The following is a 13,443-nucleotide window of genomic DNA, read 5'->3' on the forward strand; positions in this document are numbered from 1 at the left end:
TGCTGGTCCTCGTTCTGCTGCTGCCTCCGTCGCCTTGTCGCTGCTGTCGTTCCATTCCCGCTGCTGTTGCTGCCACTGCTGCTGCTGCCACCGCCGCCGCTGCTGCTGTTGCTGCTGCTGCTGCTGCTGCAGTCGAATCTGCTCCAGTACTGCGACTTCACCCTGGCGGAGGCGCCTGAGTATGACTCCAGCAGCTACGCGCGGCCGCCGTGGCTGAGGTGAGCAGCAGCAAATAAATAAATAAATAAATTAATTAATTCTAATTAATCAGTATGTTTATTTGCTGCTGCTGTGGAGAAGCAAAGAAAGACAGTAGCAAAAGGAGACAGACAAAATATAAAAGAGACAAATTTAAAATAAGAAGACAAAATGCACACTCAGGGAGGCCTGCTGCTGCTGCTGCTGCAGCCCGATTGCTGCTGCTACAGCCCGCTTGCTGCTGCTGCATGCCACTTGCTGCTGCTTCAACCCGCTTGCTGCTGCTTCAGCTCGCTTGCTGCTGGTGGGGCCCCTTGCTGGGTTTGCTGCGGTCTGCAGCTGGCTGCTTTGCTGCTGCTGCCTCTGCAGCTATGCTGCTGCTGCGCTGCATCTTCTGCTGCTTCTCTGCTGCTGCTGCACTGCCTCTTCTGCGCCGCTTCTGCAGAAGCAGCTACGCCGCTTCTTCTGCTGCTTCGGCGCCGCCGCTGCTGCGCTGCTGCTGCTATGCTGCTGCAGCGCGGCCGTGCTGCTGCGGTTTGCTGCTGCTGCTCCCTCAGGTCTCTCTTTTTTGCTTCTGGCTACGCCTGTGTGGAGGAAATGTTTTATGGGGCTGTGGCGCATGCATTGCCCGTCAGCAAGTACTCAGTCGAAGTCGGGGTTATTAACAGCCTTGTCCTGGTCTGCTGCTGCTGCTGTTATTGTTGCTGCTGGTGCATTTCAAGAGAGAGTGTTGTTGCCTTCGGATTGCTTGAAGTTTTCACTTTTGTGCCTTTAAAGCCGCAGTAGTTGCAGCTGCTGCTGCTGCTGCCACGATTGCTGAGTTGGAGTTGCAGCAGTGTAACTGCCGCTGCTGCTTTTGCTGCTGCTGCTGCTGCTGCTGCTGCTTTAGGCCCGCCCTTCAGCGCGCGGGGGCTCGGCTGTTCCTCTTTGTTTGGAGAGCATTCCGCCGATGTTCTTTGGGAGCTCCTTTAGGAGACTTTTTGAGGTATTCTGATTGCTGCTGCCGCTGCTGCTTTTGTTGCTGCTGCTGTTGCTACTGCTGCTGCTACTGCTGCGGCAACCGGCGCTGCGTGGAAGGCACTTCGCCTTTGCGGCGTCCGAGAGTTCTTTTGCAGCTTTTTCTGATCCCCACATACTGGTCTTGCTGCTGCTGCTGCTGCTGTTGCTGCTGCTGCTGCAGCATTTGCTGACCATGGAGAAGAAGATTGCAGTTGGGGTGTACAGACAGCTCACCAGTTCCCCGCAGCTGGAGCTGCAGGACCAGCCTTTAGCCATAGTCATTTCTTGCCCCAGCAGGGACCTCAAGCTTTGCCCCACAGATCAGGCAAGCTTCAGTTTGCTGCAGCAGCAGCAGCAGCAGCAGAAGCCGCTGCTGCTGCTGGTTGTGCTGCGCCGGGATTTCCTGCGGCAGCAGCAACTCTTGCGGTTTCCGCAACATCGCTGCAGCAGCTGCTGCAGCAGATGCTGCAGCTGCAAGTGCGCATTTAGGTGCAGGCGACTGCAGCGCCTTGCTGAGGCCCAGAGCTGCTGCTGCACTTACACTGTCCCTGCTGCTGCTGCTGCTGCTGCTGTTGCGGTTTAGGTGTACGTGATAACTCAAGGCTTGCCTAGTGAATGGATGCCGTAGACCAGGAGCTGCAGCAACGCAGCAGCAGCAGCAGCAGCTGCTGCTGCTGGTGCTGCCGGGATGCCGCCAGAGCAGCAGCCTGCAGCTGCGGGCCTGCTGGTGGGAGGAAAGTAAATTGCTGCTGCTGCTGCTGGTGAGAAGAAAGTAAATTGCTGCTGCTGCTGCTGGTGTTTAAGCAGCAGCTGCAGATTGTGTTGCTTATGCCGGTCAGGCAGCAACAGCATTTGCTGCAGCTGCTGCTGCCTTCTTATGAGTACTGCAGCAGCAGCAGCAGCAAGCTTGGCTGCTCCTTCCAAGGGTCTCCTTGGGTTCCCCGGGGCTGCGGGGCTTTTGGGGCAGTTTTGTCTTTGTAGCGTGTTTCAGCAGCAGCAGCAGCCGCTGCCGCTGTTGTTACTGCTGCTGCTGCTGCGCAGTGTGCGCTAGGGAGCTTCTGCTGCAGAGCGTTTGCCCTTGGAGGCTTTGGTTCTGCATCCACGAAACAAATGGAGTTTTCTGCTGCTGCTGCAGCAGGGAGGCACCAGCAGCAAATGGGAGCCGCAGCAGCAAGCCTGTAGCTCGTTCTATTAGATTAACTAATTGCACTTGTCCACTTACTTAGCCAGAAGCTTACAGTGAAGCGCATGAATTTGCATGCGCTAAGCACTTGCAATTGTTTGAAAATTCAAATAAACCAATATATTACTGGGTCAATGGGCGTCTCGCGTCTGCATGCAGCAGCAGCAGCAGCGGCAGCAGCAGTGGCAGCAGCAGCAGCAGTGGCAGCAGCAGCGGCAGCAGCAGTGGCAGAAGCAGCAGCAGCAAGAGGATGCATACGTGCAAACGCCTGTTGATTAGGCCGCAAGTGCGGGAGTACAGATGCTTCGAGGTGGACATTCATGTGCAGTTTTAAATATAAATGGACTCCAGAACTATTTAAAAACGAGAAGTCATGCAATTTTATTTATTTTGTTTAACTTTCGAAGAAAACACACTTTTGTTGGGTCTTTTATAGCCATTTATGATGGAGTCTTAAAACCGCTTCCCTTGTGAACATATGCATATGCAAAGTTGTCATTTATGTTTTATTTAGTTGTATTTACAGTTCATTTACATTCATATTTAAGAATATATTTAGATTATTTTGTTTTTTGTTGTATTCTGCTTTTATTTTATTCAAATTGAGTTCATGTTTGGACCTGGAGTGTCAGTTTGAAATTCGAGTGTACGTACACCTGAATCCCCGCGTCTCGCGCGAGCGCTCGCATGCAGCCAATCGGCTCAATTCTGGATTAAATAAAAATTAAAATATATTTCAAGATCTTTTTTATTAAATACAAAGTAAAATATATTTTAAAACTCTCCTGTTCCTCTTTTATAGCTGCATGCAAAGGCATGGCTGAAAACAAACTCCAATTTAGGCCAAGACGCAGCAGCTGCATGCGCTGCATGCAATTAAATGTTCATATCTTTATCTAAAAGTATTTTAAAAATAAAATAAATTATATTTCTGAATTAATGCTCTAAAATATTTATTAACTGCCTTTATTCATGGAAAGGAGGGCCCCACAAGGAAGCAGCGACTGTTTTATATCTATATTTATTTACTCCTATGCTTATAATTATCAGTTATTTAATTTTTATTTTCTTTTTATCTATTTATAAAATGATATTTTGCTTTTATGCATTCATTAGATTACAGAAGGGAAGAGCTTCCGATGTACACCCAGCATGGAAAGCCTGCTGATTTTATGATTCCTGCTGCAGCAGCAGAGCCTGCTGCTGCTCTTGCTGCTGCTGCTGCTGCTGTTGATGCTGCTATCCCTGCTTCCGCTTATTGTCTTTGTGCTGCTGTTGCTGCCTTGGCTGCTCCAATCGCTGCTGCTTCTGATGCCGCTGCAGCTAGTAGTGGACCGCTATATATTCTTATGTTTAGTTACCGCTAATATTTCTACTGCAGCTCCTGCAGATGCTGCTGCTGCTGCTGCTGCATCTGCCTACGCTGCTGTTGCTGCCTACGGTGCTGCTACTACCGTTGCTTCTGCTGCTGCTGCTGTGCTTGCTGCTTATGTTACTGCTGCTACTGCCCGACCTCTTACTACCAGAGGAAACGCGGCTGCTACTATTTCCGTTGCTGTTGCTGCCGCTGCTGCTCTTGTTGATGCAGCAGCTGCTGCGGATCCTTTCAGTCCGAGTTAGTATAGTGGCTAGTATTTCCGCCTGTCACGCGGAAGACCCGGGTTCAATTCCCGGACTCGGAGCTTTTTAAGTTTTTGAAGGATTAATTAAACGGGTATTATTATTTATTTATTTACTCTATTTGTTAAAGTTCATTCTTTTCTGTTTATTTCATTTCAAAGTATCGCTGCATGCACAGCTTTTGAATGATCGTCTTCCACCAGCTGTCAGTACACCCGAGGATGGGCCACTCTGTACACGTACATCCCTTCGAATAAATTAATTTAATTTTTAAAATCATTTTATTAAATATTTATTTTTATTTTTATTTTATTTGATGTTAATATTCTTTTTTCCCTTCTTTGGGGCCTCCTTTATTCCTTTGACTGGCTTAGAAGGCCGAGTTGGTTTGCAAGTAAAGTCAAAATTAACCTTTAAATTAAAATTTATTTTTATTTATTTAAATTAATTTTTAAATTTGAATTTTTTTTTTAATTTATTCAAACTTTTTTCAATGTAGATCTTCATCTCAGAAAGTTTCAAGTGTACGTACACACTGGCTTGCGTTGGGTAATATAGGAAAATATCGTTTTGGGAACATCGTGATGCTGCTGCTGCTGCTCTTTGTGCTGCTGCTGGCAAGGCTGCTTCTGCTGCTGCTGCTGCTGCTGCTGCAGTTATAGCAGCGCTTGTTTGTGTTGCAGCCGCTGCTGCTTTTGCAGTTGCTTAAGCCTGCTGCTGCCTCGTCTGGCATTGCACACGGAAGCTGCTGCAGTTGCTGAAACTGTTACTGCTGCTGCTGCTGCTACTGCTGCTGCTGCTCCTGCTGCATTGCTTTTCCTGTTGCTGCTATTGCTGCTGCAGCGCATAGCACCAGTCCGAGTTAGTATAGTGGCTAGTATTTCCGCCTGTCACGCGGAAGACCCGGGTTCAATTCCCGGACTCGGAGCTCTATTAAGAAAGGAATTTGGTTAACTTTTCGTTTTTACTTTTCAAAACTATTTTGTTGAAAGTGACGCTTCTTCTTGCTTTCATATATCGCCTCTTAGCCAAAGTCAGAAGCGCATACCTCGTGCTGCTGCTGCTGCTGCTGCTGCTGCTTCTGCGGCTGCTGCTGGACTTGCAGACCTTGGAGCTGAGGCAGTAGCCGCTGCCGCTGCAGACCTTGCAACAGCTCTTGCAGCTGCAGCAGCAGCAGCAGCTACTGCTGCTGCTTTTGCTGCTGCTTTATTTATGTCCGCAAATTCATTTATAGTTGCCCCCCATTCTGAGAAATGAGTGAAGCAGCAAAAACATTTGGTGAAATTAGTATTTAGAATTATATTTGCGCATTTTGTACTTTTTCTCGTCAATACAAATGAATAAATCAACCAATCAATGTAAATAAATAAATATATTAATATAAATAAATAAATTTATTAATTAATTAAGATATATAAGGACACATGCGTGGCCAAACTGTACCCCAAAATGCAGATGTAGAGATAATTGTATTAAAGTGTGCATTTAGATGCACTTTTCACTTCTATTTACCCATCAAATTTATTCAAAAATTATATTTATATATTTAGAGAGAAAGAAGAGAAGAAAAGACCCCCATTTATATAAGTAAACAAAACAATAATATGCTGCTGCAAGCGGCAGATAGAAAAGCAGCTTTGAGATGTACATACACCTGAAATTGCTGCTGGTTGGAATTTTTCCGGAGTTATTTTTCGACGAATTTTCAGCAGCAAATAAATCCATTTTTGTTGCTTTTCTGCTGCGTGCAAATGTACTATTCGTGTTTTAATTGTCTTCAAGTTTACTTAAAAATCTATGCATGAGTAGACAAACAAAGTGCATGCAAATTGCAGAAAGCTCAGAGAGCAACGATGCATTTAAATCCATTTAAGTGCATTTGAAATAAATGAATTTAAATGCATTTAAATTCATTCACGTAAATTAAAGTGAATTCGAATGAATTTGAATTCATTTAAATTTACATTCATATTCCAATTCAGGTGTATGTACATAGCGTTTTCGTTTTAGTCAAATATAATTCTGAAGAAATTTCGAACTTTCCTTTTATTTTTGTTTGCATGCATTTACTCAAGAAATGCATTTTTATGGATTTAAAAGCCAAATAAGATAGATTTATGTATGTTTAAATACTTGTGGCCAAAATTGTTTAGTTTGAATGGGATTGAACGCTGAAAGAAATAAAAAAAAGAATTAAATTAAACAATTTAAATGAAAAATAATAAAAGGCCTTTTGCGGAGAAGGCCAATGCATGTATGCTCTGTATATACGCCCCAACTTAGGTCCCTACAAACCCTCGAGAGATAAATCTGCAGCTTGCAAAGATGGAACCCCTTTTTAGGGATTAACGTCTAGGGTTTAGGGTTCAAGGCCTAGGGTTTATGGTCTAGGGTTTATGGCCTAGGGTTTGGGGTTTACGTTTTAGGTCATAGGTCTTATGGTTTAGGCCTCAGGGTTCGCTGCTGAAGGATTAGGGTTGAGGGTTTAGAATTGGGGGTTTAGGGTTGAGGGCTTAGCGTTAAGGGTTAGGGGTTCATGCTTCAGGGTTTAGGGTTTAGGGTTTGGGGTTTGGGGTTTAGGATTTAGGAGTGCGCTGGTTGAGTACGCAATGAAAACACCCACACCTTCTACTGCTTTGAGGTAATGAGGGTTTAGCATTTCGGAATTCGGGTTTAGGGCTTACGACTATAGGATTTAGGGTTTAGGGTTTAGGGTTTAGGGTTTAGGCCTCAGGGTATGGAGTTGAGGGTTTAAGGCTCAGCTCTGGAATGGGCTGCGTCTCAACAGGGAGTGTTCGGCTGAGTGTAGGGTTGGGGGTTTAGGGTTTAGGGCTTGGGGATAGGGTTTAGGGTTTGAGAACAGGGTTTAGGGTTTGCAGCGCCTTCTGTTGCTGCTGCTGTATCTCTGAAAGCCTCAAGGGCCCGGTCACTGAAGTGTTTGCTTCGCGCAGACACTGCGCAAACGCTAAACCCTAAACCCTAAACCCTAGTGTACCATCCCGGGGTTTGAACTATTTGGTGGCAAATCAAAACAAAATTTGAGTTAATTTAAGAGTAAAAGCAACACAAAAAGTAAATTTAATAAGGGCTTTCGAGGGTAGCCCCAGGGTCACCTGGGTGACCACGGCCAACCCTAAACCCTAAACCCTAAACCCTAAACCCTCAGCTGGGAGTCCAAACTCCAAACCCTGACCCTCAAACCTGCAACTTTGCTACAAAACATGAATTAAAATACAGACAGGAAAAAATATTGTGGAAGAAAAGCACAAAAGCAAGCAGCAGCAGCTGCTGGAGCAGCAGCAGCAGCAGCAGCAGCCGCTGCAGCAACCGCAGCAGCAGCAGCACGCGACCACCCTCGCCACCGAGCAGCAGCAGCAACAGCAGCAGCAGCAAAGACAATAGCAGCAATAGGAAAGACTTCTGACGTGAACGAAAGCTCTCTCAAACGCGATCCGCTTGCTCTCTTTTCGGTGAGAAGCCACTAACTCCGCTTCTTACGACGTAGGGTTTAGGGTTTAGGGTTTAGGGTTTGGGGTCACTTGGCTCTGGCGTGTCAGGGCGTCTGCTGCGTCTCAGGCTTTTATTTCGAAGCGGCATTCGAAGTGTTGTTTGGCGTGTTGAGTTTGTGGATTGAGTGTAACTAGGAGCTGCAAACCCTTAACCCTGAACCCTAAACCCTAAACCCTCGTCTGGGGTTTGCGGGCGGTTTGGAGTATGACGAGCAACAAGAGCAGCAGCCGGCGAGGCGTGGGCAGTTCCGCTGCTGCAGCTCTTCCAACGAAAGTGTCATCTGGCAGCAGCAAGAGCAGCAGCAGCAGCAGCAACGCGCACCCGAGCAGCAGCAGCAGCAGCAGCAGCATGGCGGGGCCCCGCAGCAGCAGCAGCAAGAAGCACCACCACCACACCAAAGACCCAGGGGCCCCCAAGAGGCCCCTCTCGGCTTATATGCTGTTTGTAAGAGACAAGAGGCAGCAAGTGCTGCAGCAGCAGCCAGAACTGAAGTCCAATGTGAAGGAAGTGGCTAGGGTTTTGGGGGAAATGTGGCGTTCTGCTGCAGCAGCAGAGAAGCAGCAGTTTGCTGCTGCAGCAGCAAAGGAGAAGGCCAAATATGCTGCGGCCCTCGCCGCCTACAAGCAGCACAAATAGTCTTCCGCTCCGCCAACCCTAAACCCTAAACCCTAAACCCTAAACCTTCGCCAGAGTCAACACGGGTGGGGCAGGGTTGGATCCTCTTTAGTTTGGTTGGCTTTAGTTGGTCGTCTTTTGTCTGGGGCTTATTGTCACCCTAAACCCTAAACCCTAAACCCTAAACCCTAGCTAACCCTTGGCATCATTTGCCTTTTTTTTGCCCGACGCAAACCCTAACTCGCCCCAGACTTTATTTTACTTGTCCCTGCGTCATGCCCTTTGCATTGCCATTGCTGCTGCTGCTCCTGCTGTTGCTGTTGTTGCTGCTGCTGCTGTTGCTGCTGTTGCTGTTGCTGCTGCTGCTTTTGCTGCTGCTGCTGTCGCTGCTGCTGCTTTTGCTACTGCTGCTGTTGCTGCTGCAGCAGCAGCAGCAAAGAGCAACACCTACCGAGAAGCAAATAAAGGAAAAAGGGGAAAGACAGAGTGTTTTCAAAAGAGTAGAAAGCCACATATGAGCAGAATTTATCTATAGTAAAAAGAAATAAATAAGTAGATTAATTAAATAAAGTTCATTTTACTTTTTGAAGCAAATTGGCGGCTTTGTTCGGGTGTTCGTACACTTCAAAACAGCTCTGAAGCCCCCACAGGGGCTCCAGCATTTGCTGCTGCAAATGAGAAATTATAAACCCTTAAAAGTCTGTACATTTGCACAAAATATAATTTATAAATATGTATATTTTTGTTACACAGGGCTTTCTGATTCTGGTAGCTTCCGGAGAAACCGCCCTCTGGCCCGCCTAGGACCTAGGGTTTAGGGTTTGGGGTTTGGAGCTTAGCGCCTAGGGTTTAGGGTTTACAGGTAGAAGAACCACACAAGCATAATGAGCACAAAAACAGCCACAAGGGCCAGAGGCGCATATTGCTGCAGCAGCGCCCTGAAGCTCAGAGCCTTCGCGAGGCCTTTAAACTGCGCAAAAAAGGAAGAAAAACATGAAATAAATAAATAATAATTAATTAATTAAATTTGTTTAATTACTTCAGAATAAATGAAACAAAATGAGCTTTCCAGCGGTCTCAGAAGGCTCGCGATTGCGGGGGTTGCGGTGTATGTACACCTCGCCCGTGTGTCAACTGCATGCGTTTTGTCTATTTCTGCATTTTAAATAATTACTCTTATCACTTTTATCTTTTGGAGCCTCAAAAGTACTATTTTAGTCCTTTTCTGTCCTTGTATGCAGCTGCTGCGACGCCCTTCTCTAGGGTTTGCGGTTAGGGCTTAGGGTTTGGCGCTAGGGTTTACGGTCTGGCGCTAGGGTTCAGGGTTTGGCGCTAGGGTTTAGGGTTTGGCGTGAGGGTTTAGGGTTTGGCGCTAGGGTTTAGGGTAGGGCTCACTTTCTCGCTTGCGTATTTGAGGTCTGTGGCTCTCTTGCCAACATCTGCAGCAAACAAGCAAAAACAAAAAGAGCAGCCCCTTGCTGCTGCTGCTGCTGCTGTGTTGCTGCTGCTGCTGTTGCTGCTGCTGTTGCTGCAGCTGCTATTTCGCTCCTGCTGCTGCTTTTGCTGCTGCTGTTCCCTGCGCTGCTGTTGTTGCTGTCGCTGCTGCTGGAATTTCGCTGCTGCTGCCGTTCCTGCCGCCTCTCCCGCTCCCCTTCTGCCCGCCCCCCTACTCTTGCTGCTGCTGCTGCTGCTGCTGCTGCTGCTGACCTGACAAGTTGTCCCCCCTCTGAAGTATTTCTTCAATGTTTTGCTTCATCAAATCTGAAACTTCTGCAAGAGACTCATTAAGCCGCGCCAAAGACCGCGAGGAACCAGGATCTGCATATTCTTGTCTTTTCTTCTGCAGCACTCTTTCTGCAGCAGCAAACGCGCACTTCCCGCTGCTGCTGCTGCTGCTGCTGCTGAAGAGCAACTTTTTGATTTAATTGGACTAAATAAAAGCACTTAAAGTGAATTGAATGGAACGAAAGAGTTGCTGCTGACCGAACTTGATGAAGTGGTAGGGCGTCTCGAGGGTCTCGAGCATGGCGAAGACGTCCACCCCGCGGGCTCCGAAAGAAAGACGAAGTTCGTCTTCGAAAGAATTTATTATTTCTTCCAAATAACAAAACGCCAAACGCCGCGGATAAGCAGCAGCACACACTGTCAAGTAAGACACGCCTTGGCTCAGCTTGTAGCTGCAAAAACCGAAAAAAACGAAAAAAAACGAAAAAAAACGTGTACAGACACCCCGCAGCGCAGGGTGTACAGACACCCTGCAGCGCAGGGTGTACAGACACCCCGCAGTCGCCAGGTGTGCAGACACCCCACACTCGCCAGGTGTACAGACACCACGCAGTGCCAAGCTGGATAGACACCCCGCACGGGACAGACACCCCACACTCGCCAGGTGTACAGACACCCCACAGTGCCAAGGTGCATAGACACCCCACAGTGGGGAGGTGGATAGACACTCCACAGTGGACAGACACCCCAGTGGCCAGGTGTACAGACACCACACAGTGATCATGTGTACAGACACCACACAGTGACCAGGTGTACAGACACCCCACAGCGGCCAGGTGTACAGACACCCCACAGTGGCGAGGTGTATAGACACCCCACAATGCCCGGGTGCACAGACACCCCACAGTGGCAAGGTGTACAGACACCCAACACTTTTGCAAGTGTGCAGACACCCCACACTTGGCTGTACAGACACTCCAAAATAAATCAGAAAACAAAAGAACTTAATTAGAAAAAAGAAACTTACATAACATTACTAAAAGCAATTAGATAAAAGACTTGCACAACCCCAGAATTAGGTGTATAGGCAGCTCAGGTGTATGGGCAGCTCAGGTGTATAGGCAGCTTAGGTGTACAGGCAGCTCAGGTGTACAGACAGCTCAGGTGTATGGGCACTAGAAAAGAAGAAAGAAGAAAAGTAAAATTCCAATGCGCTGTCTGCTTACAAGGTGAGGGCACACTCAATATCCAGCAGCAGCAGAAGCGGCAGCAGCAACGGGGGCAGCAGCAAAAGCAGCTGCAGCCGCTACAGCAGCAGCAGCAGCAGCAGCAACAGCGCCTTACTAGAATCGCAGGCGCCCCGCCTCTATGGCCCCCTGAGCTGCCCCTCCCTGCAGCCGCTGCAGCACGCCCTTGACTTGCTGCTTCAGCTGCTGCTGCTCCTGCTGCTGCATGCTGCTGCTGCTGCTGCTGCTGCCGAAGTGCGGCGACCAAGCCTCCGCCAGCAGCAGACCGTCCGAGGTCCGGGCAATGAAGGTCACGTCGCACATCTTCAAACCCCAAACCCTAAATCCTAAACCCTAAACCCTAGGCCCTAGACCCTAAACCCTAAACCCCGGCCCCAGCCCTGAGCCCTAAACCCTAATGGGCAGCTTTCACGTGGGGGCGCTACGGTGCTCAGGTAGGAGTACCGTGAGTTGCTCCTAAACCCTAAATTAGGGTTTAGGGCTAAGGGTTTTACGCGGAGGCCCCCAAGGAGGAGGGAGGGTTTGAAGTTGCGAGTGCCTCGAGCGTGTTCCGTAGCTCCTGCTATTAATCTGCAGCAGCAGGGGACGCTGCAGCAGCAGCAGCTGCTGCTGCTGCTGCTGCAACAGCAGTTGCTGTTGCTGCTGCAGTAGCAGCAGCAGCTGCTGTTATTCCTTGCAGGGCCGTAGGCTGCAGCGCAGCAGCTGCGCTGCTGGACTCCAAGAGCCAGCCTCAGGAAGAAGCGAGAGATGATGTGTCTGCTGCTGTTGCGGCTGCTGCTGCTGCTGCTGCTGCTCGGTTGCACGCATGCCTTCGTAGGCAGGCAGTTCGGCCTCTTGTCCTTCTGTGCTTCTGCAGAGGATACTACATTAATTAAATAATACATTTAATTAAAAACAAGAGAGCTGCACAAGTCCATTTTCAGGTGTATAGACACCTGAGGTTGCTGCATGCCGGGGCCCCAGAAGGCCCCCTGCTGGTCTGTCTGCAGCTTCTGTTGCTGCTGGTTGCAATAATGCACATTTAATTAATTTAATTTAATAATGTATCTTTTATTTCAACTGCTGTTAAAGGGATCTCCCCCCTGGAGCTGTAGCTCTCAGCAGCTGCTGCAGCTGCAGCAGCAGCAGCAGCAGCTGCTGCTGCTGCTGGTATTATTGATGTTGCTGTTGCCGAGCACATCACTGCATCTAACTGCGTTGCCGTTTGCATTGCTGCTTCTCCTGTGTCTTTTGCTAGGGATCGCGCCGCCGCTGCTGCTGCTGCTGCTGCTGCTCTTCCCGGCGTCGGTGCAGCTTTTTGTTTTGCTGCTGCTGTTGTTCCTGTTGGCAAACCTGCAGCTTTTGCTGCTGTTACTCCCGCTGCGGTAGTGTTAGTGCTGCGGCTGCTGTTGCTGCTGCAGCACTTTGCATTGGCGTTGCTGTTGTAGTCGTTCCTTCTGCTGCTGCTGGCGCCGCTGCTATGTTGCTGCTGCTGTTGCTGCTGCTGTCGCCGAGCGTTCGTTGGCTCAGGCACGACTGTATCTGCTGCAGGCCCCCAGGGACTTCTTGCTGCTGCTGCTGCTGCTGCAGCACATGCAGACCGCCCTGGGGGCAAGCACTGCCCCCTCTACACATTGAAATAAACAAAATAAATAAAATAAAGGAAGTAAAATAAAACAAAGTAAATTAAAACAAGCTGCAGCACCTGCAACAGCAGCAGCAGCTTCCAAAAGACCCAATTCGGGGCCACTTGGGCGGGGGATTTGGCCAAAACGCTTTTTTGATTTGCATGCAAGCAGCCCCCAGGGTCACCTGGCGCCTGCTGCTGCTGCTGCTGCTGCGCTGCAGGCTGCGGCTTTCCCCCAGCAGGAGCAGAGAAGCAGTGCTGCAGGCGCAGTGCCAGTTGCTGCTCAGCAGCAGCGAACTGTGCTGCAGGCGCAGCGCCGGCTGCTGCTGCTGAGCAGCAGCAAACCGCCAGGCATAAGCAGCAAGGAGGGGCTGAGCAGCTGCCTGCATGCTGCTGCTGCTGCCGCTGCTGCTGCTGCCGCTGCTGCTGCTGCCGCTGCTGCGGCTGCTGCAGCTGCTGCTGCTGCTGCCGCCGCTGCTGCGGCTGCTGCAGCTGCTCCTGCAGCTCCTGCTAATGCTGCTCAGCTGGCGGCTGCTGTAGCTGTATTGCAGCTGCCTGCTGCTGCTGCTGTCGCTGCTGCTCCTGCTGCTGCTGCTGTATACTATTCATGGCGAGCTGTACATTACACCGTACGCGGCTTGCTGCAGCTCTCTCCACATAGCTGCAGCTACGTGAAGCTATGTGAAGTTAGCTGCAGCAGCTAGCTGCAGCTAGCTGCAGCTAGCTGCAGCTAGTTGTGG

The 13,443-nt window shown here is 49.2% G+C and overlaps 4 protein-coding genes across 4 annotated transcripts in view; 3 read left to right on the plus strand and 1 right to left on the minus strand.

The window, feature by feature from the left end:
- Window positions 1-795: 795 nt before the first annotated feature.
- ETH_00031095 (uncharacterized protein) lies at window positions 796-1,825 on the plus strand (the record flags this gene model as incomplete). Its single annotated transcript, XM_013378731.1, has 4 exons — window positions 796-876; window positions 1,088-1,183; window positions 1,379-1,522; window positions 1,781-1,825. The coding sequence occupies 4 exons, from the start codon at window positions 796-798 to the stop codon at window positions 1,823-1,825; spliced, it is 366 nt and encodes a 121-aa protein (XP_013234185.1).
- A 5,889-nt stretch (window positions 1,826-7,714) lies between these two features.
- On the plus strand, window positions 7,715-8,146 carry ETH_00031100 (high mobility group protein, putative; the record flags this gene model as incomplete). The annotated part of the gene is made up of 1 exon (XM_013378732.1): window positions 7,715-8,146. The coding sequence occupies one exon, from the start codon at window positions 7,715-7,717 to the stop codon at window positions 8,144-8,146; it is 432 nt and encodes a 143-aa protein (XP_013234186.1).
- Window positions 8,147-9,791: 1,645 nt separating this feature from the next.
- ETH_00031105 (vesicle trafficking protein, putative) lies at window positions 9,792-11,400 on the minus strand (the record flags this gene model as incomplete). Its single annotated transcript, XM_013378733.1, has 3 exons — window positions 9,792-9,979; window positions 10,109-10,302; window positions 11,195-11,400. The coding sequence occupies 3 exons, from the start codon at window positions 11,398-11,400 to the stop codon at window positions 9,792-9,794; spliced, it is 588 nt and encodes a 195-aa protein (XP_013234187.1).
- A 94-nt stretch (window positions 11,401-11,494) lies between these two features.
- ETH_00031110 (DNA replication licensing factor, putative) overlaps window positions 11,495-13,443 on the plus strand; it is a gene marked incomplete at both ends in the record, with an annotated part of 5,661 nt that continues 3,712 nt past the window's right edge. The window contains 2 exons of the mRNA XM_013378734.1: window positions 11,495-11,542; window positions 12,925-13,332. Coding sequence (XP_013234188.1) covers window positions 11,495-11,542; window positions 12,925-13,332 — 456 coding nt within the window. The remainder of the gene's footprint in view (window positions 11,543-12,924; window positions 13,333-13,443) is intronic.

This window comes from Eimeria tenella, genomic scaffold (genome assembly GCF_000499545.2).
Source record: "Eimeria tenella Houghton genomic scaffold, Eth_scaff96, whole genome shotgun sequence".
NCBI classification, from domain to species: domain Eukaryota; phylum Apicomplexa; class Conoidasida; order Eucoccidiorida; family Eimeriidae; genus Eimeria; species Eimeria tenella.